This window comes from Chrysemys picta, chromosome 8, assembly GCF_011386835.1.
Source record: "Chrysemys picta bellii isolate R12L10 chromosome 8, ASM1138683v2, whole genome shotgun sequence".
NCBI classification, from domain to species: domain Eukaryota; kingdom Metazoa; phylum Chordata; order Testudines; family Emydidae; genus Chrysemys; species Chrysemys picta.
Window position 1 is genome coordinate 69,493,433 of NC_088798.1, and position 21,258 is coordinate 69,514,690.

General features: G+C 45.9%; 1 protein-coding gene across 3 annotated transcripts in view; it reads right to left on the reverse strand.

Moving 5' to 3' along the window:
• Positions 1 to 21,258, reverse strand: part of RGS5 (regulator of G protein signaling 5) — an 85,442-nt gene that overhangs the window by 17,059 nt on the left and 47,125 nt on the right. For all 3 annotated transcript variants that reach the window (XM_065555772.1, XM_065555771.1, XM_024107146.3), the window contains exon 4: positions 10,073 to 10,134. In XM_065555772.1, the coding sequence (XP_065411844.1) occupies positions 10,073 to 10,134 (62 nt within the window). The remainder of the gene's footprint in view (positions 1 to 10,072; positions 10,135 to 21,258) is intronic.

Sequence of the window (21,258 nt, forward strand, 5' to 3'; positions counted from 1 at the left end):
ATGTCGCCTATTTATAGTATCGTATTGTAAACAAGTCATTACACGCACATATTCCTGCCGATGCATGCTGGACTTCCCGACAATGCGCGACACGCTCGCCTGCCAACACTTGCTTGTTAAGAGCTGTTGGCGGACTTGACACCTGATCGGTTATAATTTGTGAATTTATTTGGAAAATAAAGTAATCACTACAACTTCAACTCTATGTTACACAACAGATGAAACATGTACGAACGGTTTTTCAAAATTTTCTTATATTCTTTCTTTATGCTTCCACCGCCCCCTTATTTTTATTCAACGCCCCCCAATTGCACCCAAGGCAACTACTGCCCTCCTGGATCGTTCCAGCGCCCCCCAGGGGGCGGTATCGCCCACTTTGGGAACCTCTGGTTTATACCCTTTATTCTTGTGTCAACACTGAACTTAACTCCTCTCCCTCCCTGATGTATTTATAGAAAGCAATCACATCTCTCGTCAGCCTTTGCTTGCTTAGTCTAAACAAGCCAAGCTCTTTGAGTCTCCTCTCACAAATTAGGTTTTCCATTCCTCTGATAATTATCTGATAATTTTTGTAACTCTTCTTTGCACCTGTTTTAGTTTGAATTCATCTTTCTTAAGCATGGGAGACCAGAACTGCACACACTATTCCAGATAAGATCTAACCAGTGCCTTGTACAACAATACTAACACTTAATTATCTCTACTGGAAATACCTCACCTGCTGCATCCTCGGACTGCATTAGCCTTTTTCATGGCCGCATCACAATGACGGCTCATAGTCATCCTGTGATCAACTAATACACCTAGGTCTTTCTCTTCCTCTGTCACTTCCAATCCAACATCCACAGTTTATAGCAAAAATTCTTATTGTTAATCCCTAAATGCATGACCTTGCACTTTGCATTATGAAATTTCATCCCATTTCTATTACTGCAGTTTTTAAGGTCATCCAGTTCTTCTTGTAGGATATTCTGGTCCTCCTCTAGATTGGCAATACTTCCCAACTTTGTGTCATCCACAAATTTTATTAGCACGCTTCCACCATTTGTGCCAAGATAAGTAATAATGTTAAATAAGATTGATCCCAAGACTGATCCCTGAGGAACACCACTAGTAAGTAACCTCCCTCCAGCCTGACAGTTCACCTTTCAGTATGACCTATTGTAGTCTCCCTTTTAACCAATTCCTTATTCACCTTTCAATTCTCATATTAATCTCCTCTTCTCCAATTTAACTAATAATTTCCTATGTGCAAATGCCGTACTGAAATCCAGGTAGATTAGATCTACTGCATTTCCTTTGTCTAAAAAAATCAGTTATCTTCTCAAAGAAAGAGATTTGGCACAACCTTCCTTTTGTAAAACCATGTTTTATTTTATCCCAATTACCATTCACTTCTCTGTCTTTAACTATTTTCTCTTTCAAAATTTGTTCTAAGACCTTGCATACAACTGAGGTCAAACTAACAGGTCTATAGATTCCCGGATCACTTTTTTCCCTTTCTTAAAAAATAGATACTATAGTAGCAATTCTCCAGTCATAGGGAACAATCCCCAATTTACAGAGTCATTAAAATCCTTACTATTAGGTCTGCAATTTCATGTGCCAGTTCCTTTAATATGCTCAGGTGTTCCGGGTCCATGGTTGAGTCTAGCTGCACACATGGGGTTATTTTACTCTTTCCTTGCCAGTTCATTTGCTGTCTGGATCATTGTGATAATATCTAGCAGCACCCTCAGAACCTGGACAGACTAAGGGTGTCACTGTGAGGACAAAATTCCACAATAACCCATTGCAGCCAGAGGCTAAGGGAGCTGGGTCCATGGTCATCTGGACTGACAGGGAACCAGCTCTGGAAACCTGGCTGGAGCTGCAGGAAGTAAAGTGCAATGTCTGTACGTGGCAGAGGAAGGGGCTGTAATGGGCAGGTGTCACTCCCTCCTGGCCAAGGGCTGGTGCTTTCTCTGATTGTTTTGTGCCCCCTCTTGACCCTATTGCTGCCATTGTTCTATTTAGCTACTGCACAGAAAATCCTGCATAGCTATTAAATTATTTAAAATGGAAAATACCCCACATCACTGTAAAAATCATAGCTCTGGACAAGACTGACTGGGGGAACCAGCCTTCCCCTGCTTCCCCCCACCCATGTGCCCGGTGTTCCATTCCTGCCCCCTGCACTGGGTCTGCCAGCCTGGCTCCCAGCTTTCATACAGTTCAAGCTTTTCAGGCCACAAGGGGGCACTGGCTACATCTTTCCCAAACCAGAGCCCCTATTCAGGCACTTGAAGAATGCCTGTGGGAGACCCAAGGAGCCCAGGTCTCCTTGACACCCACCTACGCTCTCCTTCTACAGATTACTGTGAGTGCCTCTAAACCCCCAGCTCCCCATGTGCTTCCTCAGCTTTGCCCTGCTGTCTCCCACCCTACCCACTTGCTCCCCCTCAGCCACGATCTCTCTGGGGCCACTGTCCAGGCAGACACAGCACACAAGGATTCTGGTAGCTAGTGTGAATGCACCGAGTCATTTGGGCTTCACTTGGCACAAAACAACAAGGAAAGCACAGATGGGGGAGGCTCAAGTGTGTGAGTGTCAGTGTGTCTATGAAGGGGGTATGTACAAGTGATTTGTTAGCAGGCACCAAAATCGGTACATAAATAATGGCAGAACAGCAGTGTGAGATCTGTACAGAGCCACCTCTGCTACTGCCGCTGTGGCCAGAGGAAAGCTCCCCTCTGCCTTCCCTGGACAGGTTCTGCCTGCAGAACGCCAGGGCCAAGTTAGAGTCCTAGGTGCAGTATTGTGCTGAGAGCCACAGGCCATCTCAGCAGCAAAACTCCCCTCTTGGCTGGGGAGAAAGGCCTGCCAGGACAGGCAAGCATCTCACGAGAGGGCTGCAAAGTCAGCAGCTTCCAGCAGTTGCAAATGCATTGTGAAGTCAAGAAGAATAAAAGAGGCTGTGCAGTGACAGAGGGTCTGTCTACACAGCAACTAGACACCCGTGGCTGGCCCCTGACAGCTGACTTGGGTTCTGGCTGCAGGGCTGTTTCATTGCTGTGTAGGTGTCTGGGCTCAGGCTGATGCCTGGGCTCTAGGACCCTGCAAGGTGGGAGGGCCCCAGCCCAATCCTGGAAGTCTACATAACAATGAAATAGCCCCACAGCCTGAGCCCTGCAGCCCAGAGTTGGCTGGTATGGGTTAGCCATGGGTTTTTCTTTGCTGTGTAGACAGACCCTCAGTGTCCTCAGGTCCCAGACCTTCAGAGCTTTTTGCAGGGCTCAGCAGCCAGCAAAGTCTGACAGAGCCCTGAGAACAGTTAGCAGGGGCTTCTGGCTCCCAGACAGCCTCTGCCCTGACACCAGTAAAGCACATGCTAATTAGTGAGCACAAGGCAGGGTTAGCCAGAGAGCAGTCCCAAGAAAGTGAACTCTGGGAATTGTCTGGAGAAAGAATGAAACAGCAAGAATCATAGAATCATAGAATATCAGAGTTGGAAGGGACCTCAAGAGGTCATCTAGTCCAACCCCCTGCTCAAAGCAGAACCAATTCCCAGCTAAATCATCCCAGCCAGGGCTTTGTCAAGCCGGGCCTTAAAAACCTCCAAGGAAGGAGACTCCACCACCTCCCTCGGTAACGCATTCCAGTGTTTCACCACCCTCCTAGTGAAATAGTTTTTCCTGATATCCAACCTGGACCTCCCCCACTGCAACTTGAGACCATTGCTCCTTGTTCTGTCATCTGCCACCACTGAGAACAGCCGAGCTCCATCCTCTTTGGAACCCCCCTTCAGGTAGTTGAAGGCTGCTATCAAATCCCCCCTCATTCTTCTCTTCTGGAGACTAAACAATCCCAGTTCCGTCAGCCTCTCCTCATAAGTCATGTGCTCCAGACCCCTAATCATTTTTGTTGCCCTCCGCTGGACTCTTTCCAATTTTTCCACATCCTTCTTGTAGTGTGGGGCCCAAAACTGGACACAGTATTCCAGATGAGGCCTCACCAATGTCGAATAAAGGGGAACGATCACGTTCCTCGATCTGCTGGCAATGCCCCTACTTATACAGCCCAAAATTCTGTTAGCCTTCTTGGCAACAAGAGCACACTGTTGACTCATATCCAGCTTCTCGTCCACTGTTACCCCTAGGTCCTTTTCTGCAGAACTGCTACCTAGCCATTCGGTCCCTAGTCTGTAGCAGTGCATGGGATTCTTCCGTCCTAAGTGCAGGACTCTGCACTTGTCCTTGTTGAACCTCATCAGGTTTTTTTCGGCCCAATCCTCTAATTTGTCTAGGTCCCTCTGTATCCGATCCCTACCCTCTAGTATATCTACCACGCCTCCTAGTTTAGTGTCATCTGCAAACTTGCTGAGAGTGCAGTCCACACCATCCTCCAGATCATTAATAAAGATATTAAACAAAACCGGCCCCAGGACCGACCCTTGGGGCACTCCGCTTGAAACCGGCTGCCAACTAGACATGGAGCCATTGATCACTACCCGTTGAGCCCGACGATCTAGCCAGCTTTCTATCCACCTTACAGTCCATTCATCCAGCCCATACTTCTTTAACTTGGCGGCAAGAATACTGTGGGAGACCGTATCAAAAGCTTTGCTAAAGTCAAGGAATAACACATCCACTGCTTTCCCCTCATCCACAGACCCAGTTATCTCATCATAGAAGGCAATTAGGTTAGTCAGGCACGACTTCCCCTTCATAAATCCATGCTGACTGTTCCTGATCACTTTCCTCTCCTCTAAATGTTTCATAATTGATTCCTTGAGGACTTGCTCCATGATTTTTCCAGGGACTGAGGTGAGGCTGACTGGCCTGTAGTTCCCCGGATCCTCCTTCTTCCCTTTTTTAAAGATGGGCACTACATTAGCCTTTTTCCAGTCATCTGGGACCTCCCCCGATCGCCATGAGTTTTCAAAAATAATGGCTAATGGCTCTGCAATCTCACCCGCCAACTCCTTTAGCACCCTCGGATGCAGCGCATCCGGCCCCATGGACTTGTGCACGTCCAGTTTTTCTAAATAGTCCCGAACCACTTCTTTCTCCACAGAGGGGTGGTCACCTTCTCCCCATGCTGTACTGCCCAGTGCAGCAATCTGGGAGCTGACCTTGTGCGTGAAGACAGAGGCACAAAAAAAAATCATTGAGTACATTAGCTTTTTCCACATCCTCGGTCACTAGGTTGCCTCCCTCATTCAGTAAGGGGCCCACACTTTCCTTGATTTTCTTCTTGTTGCTAACAGAGAGATGAGTGTTACAAACCAGGGCACATGTGTCTGACATAACCCCAAATCCCAGACTACTGAACTCACCCATTCCAGCACCAAGCCTGGAGAAAGAGAAGCAGAGCTTCATTAAGCAACAGAATGACCAGTAACTCAGAAAGCTTCCTGTCCTGCAGCCAGATAATGGGCTGAGATTTAGTCTATTCTAGAAAATTAGATCGGCTTAACTTGTCCAAAGCTGGTCTCCAAAGTGCCAGTTGGAGGCCCCAAGGAGCCCAGGTCTCCTTGACACCCACCTACACTTTCCTTCTGCAGATTACTGCGAGCTCTTCCGAGCCCCCAGCTCCACACATGCTTCCTCGACATTGCCCTGCCTCTCTCCCACCCCATCAGCTCACTCCCCCTCAGCCACAATTGTTCACGCCCCTAAGATGTCGCTCAAGAGTGTGAACAATCCACACCCTAAGTCCCCATGTAGACAGCGCTAGGTCGATGGAAGAATTCTTACATTGTTCTAGCTACTGCCTCTCAGGGCAGTGGATTACCTATGCCAATGGGAGAACCCCTCCCATTGGCGTAGGTAGTCTCTACACTGAAGTGATATAATGTGCCACTGTAGCGTTTCAAGTGTAGACAAACTGTTACAAATAGCATAAGGGAATATCTGGGCTGAACTGGCCCCATGATAGTCCAGGAGAACTTTGTCACTGACTTCAATGGATCCACCCAGCGTGGATCATTTTCTCTGGATCTGTAGACAGGGCCATGAAGCTCACCCACTAATGCATTTCTATTGCATTCCACAAGCTTGTATAGAAAGCCTGTCATCTAAACCAGCATCACTGACCAGGGTCCTGGGAGGATGGAAGAGTAAAGAACCAGTACATAAGAACGGCCATATTGAATCACACTAATGGTCCATCTAGCTCAGTATCTTGTCTTCTAACAATGGCCATGCCAGATGCTTCAGAGGAAATGAACAGAACAGGTAATCAAGTGATGATTACCCATCTTGCCCATTCTCAGCAAACATAGGTTAGGGACATCATCCCTGCCCATCCTGGCTAATAGCCATCGATGGACCTATCCTCCATGAACATATCTAGTTCTCTTTTGAACCCTATTATAGTCTTGGCTTTCATAACATCCTCTGGCAAAGAGTCCCCCAGGTTAACTGCATTGTGTGAAGAAATACTTCCTTTTGTTTGTTTTAAACCTGCTGCCTATTAATTTCACTGGGTGAGCCCTAGTTTTTGTGTTATGAGAAGGAGTAAATAACACTTCCTTATTTACTTTCTCCTCACTGGTCATGATTTTATAGACCTCTATCATATCCTCCCTTAATCATCTCTTTTCCAAGCTGAAAAGTCCCAGTCTTATTCTCTCCTCATGCAGAAGTTGTTCCATACCCCTAAACATTTTTGTTACCTTTTTTGTATCTTTTCCCATTCCAATATATCTTTTTTGAGATGGGGCGACCATATCTGCATGCAGTATTCAAGGTATCCATGGTTTATATAGAGGCAATATGATATTTTCTGACTTATTATCTATCCCCTTCCTAATGATTCCCAACATTCGGTTAGCTTTTTTGCTGCCACTGCACATTGAGCAGATATTTTCAGAGAACTATTTATGATTATTCCAAGATCTCTTTCTTGAGTGGTAACAACTAATTTAGACTTCATCCTTTTATATGTATAGTTTTAATTATGTTTTTCAATGTGCATTACTTTGCATTTATCAACACTGAATTTCATCTACCATTCTGTCAAGTATCAGGGGATAGCCATGTTAGTCTGTATCTACAAAAACAGCAAGGAGTCTGGTGGCACCTTAAAGACTAACAGATTTATTTGGGCCTGGGGGAGACCATTCTGTCTACCATTCTGTCGCCCAGATTTGTGAGAGCCCTTTGTAACTCTTTGCAGTCTGTTTTGGACTTAACTATCTTGAGTAATTCTGTATCTACAAATTTTACCACCTCACTGTTTAACCCTCTTTCCAGATCATATATGAATATGTTGAACAGTACTGGTCCCAGTACAGATCCCTGGGGGACACCACTATTTACCTCTCTTCATTCTGAAAACTGACCATTTATTCCTACCTTTTGTTTCCTATCTTTTAACCAGTTACTGATCCATGAGAGGACCTTCCCTCTTATCCCATGACAGCTTACTTTGCTTATGAGCCTTTGGTGAGGGACCTTGTCAAAGGCTTTCTGAAAATCTAAATACGCTATATCCACTGGATTACCCTTGTCCACATGCTTGTTGACCCCCCTAAAGAAGTATTAGTAAATCTAGTAGATTGGTGAGGCATGATTTCCCTTTACAAAAACCATGTAACTCTTTTCCAACAAATTATGTTCATCTATGGGTCTTATAATTCTGTTCTTTAGTATAGTTTCAACCAGTCTGACAGGTACTGAAGCTAGCCTGTAATTGCTAGCATCACCTCTGGAGCCTTTTTAAAAAATTTGTGTCACATTAGCTATCCTCCAGTCATCTGGTACAGAAGTGGATTTATATGATAGGGTACATACCACAGTTAGTAGTTCTGCAATTTCATATTTGAATTCCTTCAGAACTCTTGGTGAATGCCAGCTGGTCCTAGTGACTTATTACTGTTTAGTTTATCAATTTGTTCCAAAACCTCCTCTAATTATACCTCAATCTAGGATAGTTCTTCAGATTTGTCACCTAAGAAGAATGGCTCAGGTTTCGGAATCTCCCTCACTTCCTCAGCTGTGATGATCGATGCAAAGAATTCATTTAGTTTCTCCACAATGGCTTTATCATCCTTGAGTGCTCCTTTAGCATCTCAATCATCCAGTGACCCCACTGGTTGTTTAGCAGTCTTCCTGCTTCTGATGTATTTAAAAATTTGTTTGTTATTACTCTGAGTCTTTGATTAGGTGGTCTTCAAATATATATTACAATCAGTAGCCTAAAGCCTTAAAAAATCCTTTAAGTCTCTCAGAAGTAGTGAGCTTGTGAGAGAGGCATTTAGTTCAGTCGGCTGCCAGGGAATTAAAGAAACAAGCCAGGAGGTTAATGGCACTGAATCTGGGCATCAGACTTTACCACAGAGACTGCTAGGTGACCAGTCCCAGACTTGTTCTCCCCAGGTAACAAACACAGAGAATGCACTGACAGAATGGGGGTGCTGGAACAAACGGACACAGGAAAGAGCAGAATTGCATGGTGCATAGCCAAGAGGGCTGAGAACTTATGAGCTTCTAGAAATGCATTCCATTTATTATTAAAGAAGGCAATTTTTCCAAAGAGCAGCTATTCAGCTGTCATTTACAGATGGTTGGAATTCCATCTTCCTAAAGGAAAATGCTGACAAAAAATTGCTGAATTCCCCCCCCCCCCCCACCCCATTTTCATTGAACACTGAAAATTGAAATATTTTGGCCCAAACCTCCACATTTTCTCTTTTGACAAAAAGTTAAAATTTCATGCAGAAAGCAGAAACTGTTCATGAAAATAATGTTGTCCAGTCCAAACAATGCCACAACATGCTGTAACCAGGGGTTCAGAGGCAGTGACCACTGTGATCCCTTCTGGTTGTGGAATCCAGGAATGTCTGACTCAGTAACCATCAGGAAGAATGCACCTACCTCATCCAATCACTAACTCACCTGTGCCCAGCAGAGGTGAGGTGGGATTGCAGAGCACAGCACACTGCACTCTTGCGGAGATATGAGGGACAGTCACAGTGCCCCTTTCACTCAGCAGAGGGGTATGACAGAGGCCTCTGCTCACTATTCTTAGCTGTACCTGGGAGTAGAACGCGAGGGGAAGCAGGAGGGGAAGGGGATTGGCTCAAACAAGACCAAGGAGCTGCTGCCCCAGAGGCAGAGGATCCAGACTGCTTAGGGTGATGGGATCTGTGGGAAGGAGCCAGTGATGTTACCTTTTCGGGCAGGGAGCAGGGGTGTGTGTTGGGGCTGCATCTGACACTGAGGAGTGGGAGGGAAATGGGCTCCTTGTTCAGCAAAGAAAAGGGCAAGGAAAGAATTGCCAGGCCTGGTCAAGGGGGCCTGCTGGGGACAAGATATCTGGGCATGGGGAGAGTTGTCCATGGACAACCCAGCACAACTTCAGGGCAAGAGAACTCCCTGAGACTCTGAACTATGAAACCCCATGTGGGTGAGCCTGGAGATGGGGGAAAAGGGAAATCCAAGGTTCCCCATCCCTACTGCTGCTGCTCTAGTAGCATGTCATAAGAGCCATCAGACTCTGTTTGTATCCCCAGATCCCTCACCACTTACATCACTGCAGTGGGGTTCAGTGAGCCCCACCAGAACTGCACGGAGTACTGAACATGCTGACATCACTGCATGAATAGCCACCTGTAATTAAACGTCCGTGTCAAGGCCCATTTGCTTCCCCACACATTAGCCCCAGCTCTGCTGTGCCACAGCACACTTCTCTGGCAACAGAATACCTCCTCTCACACCCATCACACACACAGCACAAAGTTACAGAAGCGATCCACTTTGGGGAGTTTGTCCAGCTTTACATAGCTGCTGCTAAGTTGTCTCTATTCCCTGGCTGAAAGCTCATGCAAGGCTGAGAGCAGGGCATTCAGGGGGGAATGGGGACCTTTCCCAGCTTGTTGACAGTCCCACTCCCTTTTGGCATCAGCAGAAACACTAGCCCTAAGCATTGGCAGGGTCCTCTCCTGTACCCTACCCTGGAGCTATCAAGCCCCCAGCAGGCTGGTGTTAAAGGGAATCACGAGGGAGGGGTCACTGCTTTATGCCAGTGAGAACATTTCACACTCAGGGTATCTCCATTCTCACTGCAGGGACACAGGGAACTTACAAGCATTTTGCAGGAGTTTCTCCAGGGACTCACGCCACTGCAAAGCCTCATCTGGCGAGGTCCTAGAGGGAGAGAAAACCACAGACTGAAATTGTGACAGCATATCATCAATGAAAATGTAGGAAAGCTGAGAACACTTCACAAGCCTTATCACCCTCTTTTACAGAGGGGAAATCGAAGCATAGAACAATGAAGTGATCTGTCCAAAGGCACACTGCAAGTCAGTGACAGAGACAGGAACAGAACCTAGAAGTCCTGACAAGGCATTAGCCACTAACCATATGACTCTCCTCCTGGAGATGCATACAAATATAACCAAACAGTCTCCTTGAGAGCCAGCTGGGGTTTGTATTGGGAGATAGAGGTGTCTTTTTCCCCACACACACTGACAAAAAGGAAAATCCAAACCAGCAGGTGTGTGGTAAATCTGTTCAGGAAATACATGGCACAGAGCAGAAAATTGCCTGCAGAAACTGGGTGCATCCATTGCCCTCTCCCCCTGCTCATCTGCCCAGCTGCAGTCTGGGACTGTGCCTGGTCCTGGCACGGATTGCTGCTGGGAACCAGGGTGTTGTGAGGGTGCAGGGAATAGCTGGACCTGGATGCACCTTGTAGCATAGGAGCTGCTCCAAGGAGAGCTGTTCCTCAGATATAAATAGCAGCAACAGCCTCAATCTGTTTATCAGCATTAAAATGGTGGAGTGAGTCTGACACTGAGGGTCAGTCATCCCTGACAGGGCAGAGCCCAGTGCAAGGACTGAGATGGGGGCATGTGCTCCTCCCACATGCTGGAGCTTCCAAACCCATGGTGCAGATTGCAGCCACCCTGAGGGCTGCGCTGACTAATTGATATGGCCCACATGGTCTGTAGCAGTGCCACAAAATAGCTGGGCAGAACCTAGCCCTTTCATGCCCTTTTCTACTCCTGGCCTTTCACAGGGGGTTCTGTGTGTTGTGTGGGTTTTGTGGGGGGTTTCCCCTTCAGTTTGCAGAGGCTGGTAGGACGCAGTGTGCAACAAGGAAGGCTGGGGAAGACGCATAAAGAAATGGAGGCTTAGGTGATCTTCAGTGGGATTCTACCTGTCCCTAGAGGACAAAGGCAAGACAAGATTATGATGATCAACAGATGGCTCAGGCGGTGGTGCTATAAGAAGGGCTGAGACGGTTGGTGCCCCCCATAAGGCTTTATGGAAATATGTTATATAACTAGAATATGTTGTATGCTACATATGCCATGTAACAGATCTCTGTAAAGGTTATGATCTACGGAATCTATTAATCCCATTTGTAGGCATGTATCATTTTTGTATTTAAAGTTATGAATATTGGCTGCATACTTGTTTGATTCTAATTAGGCTGTAGTGAAGCAGTTGGTCAGCTTCCTGAGAAAAGACTATTTTCAGTAAGTGCCCAATCAAGAAACACTTAAGCCAACAATGAACTTGGAGACACCAATCCACATCTGGGCTTTCCCGGGAATGTGGTTGGCTGGTAAGGAACTCAGTCGTGCATGGACATGTGATTTACCCAGGTGACTCCAAAACTCCATTTGAAGCTGGACTTTGCATAGGAAAGAGGAGGGGGTCTCCACCCACAAGAGAAAGTCTATTTAAGACTGTGGGAAACGCCTCCATTTTGTCTTCAGCTGGCTAAAGAGAGGGCCTCTCCACCCCCAAAGATACCTGAAAGAAACTGGAACAAAGGACAGTGACTGCAAGGGGGTGGGAGTGATTGCTGGACCCAGACTAAAAGGAGATTAGTCTGTAAAAGGGAGCATTCTGGAACCAGTGAGGATCTTATCTGTATTCAGTTCCTTACTGTATTAGACAGACTTGTGTGTGTTCTATTTTATTTTACTTGGTAGTTCACTTTGTTCTGTCTATTACTACTTGGAACCACTTAAATCCTACTTTCTGTATTTAATAAAATCACTTTTTACTTATTAATTAACTCAGTATGTATTGATACCGTGGGTGGGAGGGAAAACAGCTGTGCATCTCTCTCTGTGTTATAGAGGGCAAACAATTTATGAGTTTACCCTGTATAAAGCTTATACAGGGTAAAATGGATTTATTTGGGTTTAGACCCCATTGGGAGTGGTGCATCTGAGTGTTAGAGACAAGAACACTTCTGTAAGCTGCCTTCAGTTAAGTCTACAGCTTTGGGGCAAGTAATTTGTTGGAGCAGACGAGCGTGTCTGGCTCAGCATAACAGGGTGCTGGGGTCCCGAACTGGCAGGGAAAGCAGGACAGAAGTAGTCTTGGCACATCAGGGGGTTTCTATGATCCAACCTGTCACAGTGGTGTAGTCAGCAGGATCTGTGCACAGCTGATTGCTTTGAGATACTGGTAGTGATTTTAAGTGAGTTTTAAATGTGGTGGCTGGAGAACAGACAAAGTGGTTACTGGTTTGTTATTTTCTGTTTGCTTATTTCAGGCAAGGGAAGTAGGGACAGAAAAGGAAGCAAAATAAAGTCTGAACACTGGGCTCTGGGAAAGTCTCTGTTGATTAAGAATCCCCTGAGCTGAGTGCATCCCAGTTTCAGTGAACTGCAGAGGGGGTGTGGCCCAGCACAAGAAAGCAGGAAAATGACTACCAGTGAAGCAGCAACTAAACTAGAGCTGGCTAGAGTGGAAGCAAAGGAGAAAGAAAATGAACATAAAAGACTGATGAAGAGAGAGGAGGCTGCCCACAAGAGAGCTATGGGGGCAGAAACAGCAAGGATGGAGGCAGAGGAAGCTGCCCACAAGAGAGTTATGGAGGCCCAGAGGGAGGCCCAGAAGCATGAACTGGCTGTTATGGAGTTGAAGAGACAAAACCCTCCACCTGCTGGTTCCATTTCCCCAAAAAATCCACAAATTGGAGCAACTGTGTCTACAGTATTAGGAATCCAGTGATATTGCTGAATATTTCATCACCTTTAAGAGACTGTGCACCCTCCATGCCATCCCTGAAGATCAAAAGATGACCACATTGATAGCAAAATTGACTGGCAGAGCTCTGGACATATTCAATAAGATGCCTATTGATGATGCCTCAAACTATGGTAAATTTAAGGAACTGGTTTGAAACAGTTTTGGGTTACACCTGAAACCTACAGGGTTAAATTCAGGAGTCTTAAGAGGAGATCTGGATTGAGCAATGTGGCTTATGTAAATGAAATGAGAGATTTGGTAGATAAGTGGGTGAGGGGGAAAGGCATTACAAGCTTGGAAGAAATGTGTGATTTGGTTACTCAGGAACAATTCCTGAATATGTGCAGTGATGATGTAAAACAGTATTTGTGGGACAAAAAGGTGGATGCAGTGGGTCAATTAGCTGGGTATGCAGACTCTTATGAGCAAGCACAAGCTGCAAACAAACAAACCACTGGCAGAGGGGTAAAGGGTTGGGGGAAAGCAGAATCACTGTTTTATCCCGGGGGGGGGGGGAGGGAAAGAGGCTGGGCGTTCACCTCCCCATTCCCCTGTTACTTGTCCCAAATTTCCTGTACAAGCAGAGGAGCCCAAGAGGTGCTATCATTGTAAGTCCACTGAGCACCTGAGGAATAAGTGTCCTTTGCTGAGTGGGAACAAGCAGCAAGTAACACAAAAAACTGCTACTTCTCAGAGCCCAGCTGCTGCCTCTTTCCACACAGGATTTGTAAAGCTTGCTTCCACACAACCAAGCAATGAGCATATGCATGCTGTTAAAATCAATGGTAAAGTGCTTCTTGGATTGAGAGACACAGGTGCTGAGATTTCTGTGGTCAGGAGGCACCTGATCCAGGAGAAGGATTTGTTGCCAGGCAAAATGGCAGAATTAGAACTGGTGGGAGGTTACAAAGTCCTTGCACCTTTAGCTAAAGTACACGTGCAAACTGGTGGTTTGGAGGCTGAACTGACAGTTGCAACGGTGGCACACAATTTTGCACCATTTCTACTGGGGAATGATTTCTTTAATGTGGCAGAATCTGTCCCAGGGTTGGTTAGCAGTGAGAAGGAATCTTGTGCTAAAAGCTCCTGGGGGGCTGAAGTAAAATGGACTGCTGGGGGAATAGGAGGGTGTCTCTTAGATTCCTCTGTAGCAGTAAAGAATGCAGATTTGGGAGCAGGGATGGTTGTGGCCAGTTCCTGTAGCCCCGGGACTCCAGGCAAGTCCCAGAGGGAGGGGCTGGACAAAGCCAGCTCCTGTCCTGTAATCATCTCCCCGGGGGATGGGAATGTACCACTTTGTAACGGGGGGCCACTCCAGCTGCTGACTGCCAGGAAGTTGAAGGCCAGCACGGGGCAAGGCCTGCCCTGGAGTGCACAGAGGTGTGTGTCCCAAAGGTGGAAGTTGGGGTCCTGGGGACCACTGTGGTGGGAACAGACCCCAAGATTTCTGTAGCTGGAAGCAAGCCCAACCTGAGTGAAAAGGGGGGAATTTTGCTGGCTAGTGAAGGGTCTGCCATAGCTGGTAGCTGTGAGCCCACATCTAGACCAGGGTCACCTTCCCTTTTGGGGGACACAGGAGTGTCTGACCCAGAGGGAAGCCCAGAGAGGGAAGCCCAGACAGAAGGTGAGGGGGAGCCAGAGAGTCCGCCCACCTTTTGTAGGGAGGATCTTTCCCAGGAGGAGGGTGAAAAGTCTGCATTTAAAATGCCAGACCTCTCTCCTGTGGATCAGGTTTTAAGGGAAAACTGGGGATCAGATCTCCAGGATGGGGGAGTCCATCCAGCTGACCTGTTGGGAACAGAAAGTGGGGTTTTACCAAACCAAGGCACTCCATTGAAAGATGTTGTTCTTGCAACGCTTTTAAGGGATAAAACTCTCTCCAAGAGAGGAGGGGAAAAATCTCTGCATGGGTGAAACTTCACAAGGGAGTGGGGTCCAGCAACTAAGATGTCTGTAAACCAATGCAAGGAGCCTGGGGAACAAAATGGGGGAACTAGAACTACTGAGGGTGAAACCAGATACTATAGGGATAACAGAAACATGATGGAATAGTAGTAATGACTGGAGTACAGGAATTGAAGGGTATGTGCTGTTCAGGAAAGACAGAAAAAATGGTAAAGATGGTGGAGCAGCATTGTATATTAATGATGTGGTAGACTAAAGAAATTAGAAGTGATAGAATGGATAAAACAGAATCTGTGTGGGTCAAGAGCACTTTGGGGAAGAAAGCTACCAGAGACTCCCCTGGGATAGTGCTTGGGATATGCAACAGACACCCCACCCCCGCCCGCCAGGATCTGACTTGAATATGAATAGAGACCTCTTTAATGTTTTTAATTAAATAAATACTACTGGGAATTTTGTGGTTATGGGAGACTAATTTCCCACATATCGATTGGAGAACAAATGCTACTAATAGATGGATAAAAACTGGCCAGCAACAAATTAAGGCTTGAAATTAAATGAAGGTTTCTACCCATCGAAGGAGTGAAGTTCTTGAACAGCCTTCCAAGGGGAGCACTGGGGCTAGGTTCCAGTGGAAACCTAACTGGATTCAAGACTGAGCTTGATAAATTTATGGAGGGGATGGTATGATGGGATGGCCTATAATGGCATGTAGCCGATCTGCAAATATTTCCAATGGTTAGTGATAGGACACTAAATTGGGAGGGCTCAGTTACTACAGAGAATTTTTTCCCAGGTGTCTGGATGGTAGATCTTGCCCATATGCTCTGGGTCTAATTAAGTGGTCCCCAAACTTTAAGTTCTGCCCCCCTCACCCTTAATGTAATTTTCTCACACTCCTGGGAGCCGCTGTCAGGAGCCAGAGCCACAGTCGGGGCCGGAGCTATGGCTGGGGCCATGGCTGGGAGTGGAGCCATGGCCAAGACTGGAGCCAGAGACGAGGTCAGGAGTGGAGCCAGGCCACATTCAGGAGCCAGGGGCTGAGGCCAGAGGCCAGGCTTGGAGCCGAGGGGGTGGGGGGGAAGACAGGCAGAGCTGAGGGTGAAGCTGGGATCTGGGGCCAAGGTCAGAGCCAGGAGTGGAGCCACAGTTGGGGCCAGGAGCTGGGGACCGAGGACAGGGCTTGAGCTGGGGTGGGGACAGAGTGGAACTGGGGGCAGAGTGGGACTAGGTGACTCTCTCCCTGTGGGGGCTGGCCTGAGCCCTGCTGCACCCACCCAAATGTTCTTCCACACACCCCAAGAAAGGCACACCCCACAGTTTGGGGACCACTGGTCTAACTGATTGCCATATTTGGGGTTGTGAAGGAACTTTCCCCTGAATCAGATTGGCAGATCTGGAGGGTTCTCACCTTCCTCTGCAGCATGGGGCATGGGTCACTTGCAGGTTTAAACCAGTGTAAATGGTGATTCTCTGTAACTTGAAGTCTTTAAACCATGATTTGATGACTTCAGTAACTCAGCCAGAGGTTAGGGGTCTATTACAGGAGTGGGTGGGTGTGGCCTGCAATGTACAAGAGGCCAGACTAAATTATGATGATGGTTCCTTCTGATCTTAAAGTCTATAATAAATAATAGGGCCCAGATTTTCCTGGATGTGATAGCTGACAGATGTCTTCACCAAATAGTCACTGAACCTACAAGTGGTGATGCCATTTTAGATTTGCTGTTGGTGAGTAGTGAGGACTTTATAGAAGAACTGGTGTAGGGGATAACCTTGAGTGATCATAAGCTAAACAAAATGGAACAAAAAAAATAGATCCTTGATTTCAACAGGGCAAACTAAAAAATTAAGGGAATTAGTTAGGGCAGTGGACTGGGCTGAAGAACTTAAGGATCTGAATGTGGAGGAGGCTTGAAATTACTTCATCAAAGTTGCAAAAGCTTTCTGAAGCCTGCATCCCAAGCAAGGAGGGGAAAAAATCATAGGGAACGGTTGCATACCAAGCTGGATGAACAAACATCTTAGACAGGTGATTAATAGAAAGCAGAAAGCCTACAAGGAGATCAAAGGTAATCTAGGTATGTCCAAACAGCTAAACAAATGCTTTGCTTTAGTTTTAATATGGTTAACGAGGAGATTAGGCATATTGGCAGGGTGGCTAATGGAAATGAGGATATGGAAATAGAAATTACCACATCAGAGGTGGAAGTCAAACTCAAACATCTTAGGGACTAAATCAGGGGCCTCGGATAATCTCGATCCAAGAGTATTAAAGGAACTGGCACATAAAATCACAAGCCCAATAGCAAGAATTTTTAATGAATATGTAACCTTGAGAGTGGTACCATCTGACCGGAGAATTGCTAATATAGTTCCTATATTTAAGAAAGGGAAAAGATGATCTGAGAAACTATAGGCCTGTTAGTTTGACCTCGGTTGTATGCAAGATCTTAGAACAAATTTTAAAAGAAAAGATGTCTAAAAAAATCAGTTATAGGAAATGCAGTAGATCTAATCTACCTGGATTTCAGTATGGCATTTGATACAATTCCACATAGGAAATTATTAGTTAAATTGGAGAAGGAGATTAATATGAGAATTGAAACGTGGATAAGGAACTGGTTAAAAGGGAGACTACAACGGGCCATACTGAAAGGAGAACTGTCAGGCTGGAGGGAGGTTATTAGTGGAGTTCCTCAGGGATTTGTCTTGGGACCAATCTTATTTAATATTTTTATTACTTACCTTGGCACAAATGGTGGCAGTGTGCTAATAAAATTTGTGGATGACACAAAGTTGGGAGGTATTGCCAATATGGAGAAGGACGAGTATATCATACAAGAAGATCTGCATGACCTTGAAAACTGGAATAATAGAAATGGGATGAAATTTCATAATGTAAAGTTAGGGACTAACAAAAAGAATTTTTGCTATAAGCTGGGGATGTTGGAGTGGAAGTGACAGAGGAGGAGAAAGACTAGGTGTATTGGTTGATCACAGGATGACTATGAGCCATCATTGTGATGCAGCTATGAAAAAGGCTAATGCAGTCCTAAGATGCATCAGGTGAGGTAGTTCCGGTAGAGATAATTAAGTGTTAGTATCGTTGTACCAGACACTGGTGAGACCTCATCTGAAATACTGTCTAAGTTCTGGTCTCCCATGTTTAAGAAAGATTAATTCAAACTGGGACAGGTGCAGAGAAGGGCTATGAGGATGATCAGAGGAATAGAAAACCTGCTTTACAAGAAGAGACTCAAAGAGCTTGGCTTGTTTAGCCTAACCAAATGAAGGCTGAGGGAAAATGTGATTGTTCTCTAAAAATATGTCAGAGGAATAAACACCAGGGAAGGAGAAGAGTTAAGAGTCAAATTAAGCGCTAATGTTGATGAAACCCACAAACCTTATGGGTGTGGTGTTCTGTCCCATCTAGTGGCACTGAGACCACTTAGAGAGCAATTAATGAGTCTGCTTTACAGCCTTAGCTAACAGCCAGTTGGCTTTTCAGAGAATCATAGAATATCAGGGTTTGGAAGGGACCTTAAGAGGTCATCTAGTCCAACCCCCTGCTCAAAGCAGGACCAATCCTTAGCTCATGCACTAAGCTCCAGAGATTCCAGGTTTGATTCGGCCCACCAACGACCGGGGTCTGGCAGCGTTACATTGACACAAGAATAAATGGATATAAATTGGCCATCAACAAGTTTAGGCTTGAAATTAGATGGTTTTCTAACCATCAGAGGAGTGAAGTTCTGGAACAGCCTTCCAAGGAGAGCAGGGGAAGGGGGAGCTGAAAACCCTAACTGGCTTAAAGATTGAGCTTGATGAGTTTATGGAGGGGATGATATGATGAAACTGGCTACAATGGCAAGTGGCCCCTCTGCAATTGTTCGTAGCAAATATATCCAATGGCTGGTGATGGGATACTAGATGGGGAGGGCTCTGAGTTACTTCAGAGAATTCCTTCCCAGGTGTCTGGTTGGTGAGTCTTGCCGACGTGCTCAGGGTCCAAAAGATCACAAGATTTGGGGTCATGAAGGAATTTTACCATGGATGAGATTGGCAGAGACCCTGGGGGTTATCACCTTCCTCTGCAGCATAGGTCACGGGTCACTTGCATGTTTAAACTAGTGTACATGGTGGATTCTCTGTAACTTGAAGTCTTTAAATCATAATTTGAGGACTTCCGTAGCTCAGCCAGAGGTTAGGCTCTATTTCATGAGTGGGTGAGGTTCTGTGGCCTGCAATGTGCAGGAGGTCAGGCTAGATGATCATGATGGTCCCTTCAGGCCTTAAAGTCTGAGTCTATGAAAATGACCTAGCACCACCGCTGCACTGGGGGAAGGGTGCGGAGCCTGCACGGCCTCTTCTCCTGCACCTATTCCTGCTGAGAAGGTAATCTGTGCTGGGGGCGTTCCCTGAGATTGTGTGTTGTGTACTCTTTACACTGGAATGGACTCAGCCCAGCCATGGTCCTGTGACTGCAATCAGGCTCACCTAATCCAGCAGATTAGAAAATGCAGCAGATATTCAGGCCACATGGGCAAACACAGAAGGGAAACGGGAGGAAGGGGCTCAGGAGCAGGGACTGCAAACAATGCAATGGGGCCAGTGTGCGAGTTTACTGGAATAAATCATCTAATATTACCCACTGACTTCTTGCTCATTTCCTTACAGGCAGGGCTGGAAGTGCTGCCTGTGGTTAAGGTTACCCAACACTTCCCATTATAAGACTGTCTTCTGTTGCTTATAGCTTTGTTAAACTTTAACCATTTGGGCTGAAATTTTCAATGCCAATTGTCTGCCTTAGGCTGCATACTTTTGGGAAGTTTCAATAGTTTCTGAGAATGACAGAACAAGGAGTTCTGTCTCAAGTTGCAGTGGGGGAGGTTTAGGTTGAATGTTAGGAAAAACTTTTTCACTAGGAGGGTGGTGAAGCACTGGAATGGGTTACCTAGGGAGGTGGTGGAATCTCCTTCCTTAGAGGTTTTTAAGGTCAGGCTTGACAAAGCTCTGGCTGGGATGATTTAGTTGGGGATTGGTCGTGCTTTGAGCAGGGGGTTGGACTAGATGACCTCCTGAGGTCCCTTCCAACCCTGATATTCTATGATTCTATTAATATTAGGGAAAACATGCTAAAGTTGTCACAACTGTTTTTTGAGCAGCTCTAGTGCCTTCGTGCTTTGGAGCAGTGATGTGAAATTTAGCTAGGGATCACCCTGGTGTCAGGGAGATGGCTTTGGTTGTCTCCATGAAAATCTGCACAATTTTGCTGTAATTATAAGCTTTTAGAAAATGACATTTGCAAATACTTAGTAGATACTGGTTAGAGTTTTGGCAGCTAAATTCTCCAAAGATTCCATCTGCACTGAGCATGCTTTATCCCCTTATGAATCCAACATGTGACTGGACTGCACAAGCACCATCCTCCAAAGACTTATCTCTGCAGTTGCTACTCCCAGTTGCTGGAGTGCAGTGTGGTGCTGGGCACTATCTCGCCTGTGCTCCCAATGCCCTCCCTCAATGGCACCCAGGCAGTTAGGAGGAGCAGGGGTATGCAGTCTGACAGGGCTGTAGCGGGGTGAGAACTGGGTAGGATGGAGCAGAGTTACTGGCCTATTGGGATAGGGGGGAAGCAGTAGACATGATATATCTTGATCTTAGTAAGTCTTTTAACACATTCTCACATGAGAGTCTCATAAGCAAACTAGGGAACTGTGGTCTAGATGAAATTACTATCAGGTGGGTGCACAGCTGATTGAAAGACCATATTCAAAGAGCAATTATCAATGTTTCACTGTCAAACTGGGAAAATGTATCTAGTGGAGTTCCACAGGGATCACTCTTTGGTCCTGTACTATTCAGGATTTTCATTAATGACTTCAGGAATGGAATGGAGAATATGCTTATAAAATTTGCAGATGGCATAATGCTGGGAAGGAGTGCAAGCACTTTGGAGAACAGGATTAGAATTCAAAATGACCTTGATAAATTGGAGAACTGGTCTGAATTCAACAATGTGAAATTCAATAAAGCCAACTGCAAAGTACTTTACTTAGGAAATAAAAATAAAATGCATAACAACAAAATGGGGAATAACTGGCTAGGTGCTGAAAAAGATCTGTGGGTGATACTGGATCACAAATTGAATAGGAGTCAAAAAAGTTGCAAAAAAAAATGCTAATATGATACTGGGGTGTATTAATAGGATTGCAATATGCAAAATTCTGTAGCTAATTGTCCTGCTCTACTTGGCACTGGTGAGGACTCAGCTGGAGTACTGCGTCCAGTTCTGGGCACCACGTTTCAAGAAAGATGGGGTGTGAGGGTTCACACCCCTGGTTGCAGGGTAGCACAGCCTAG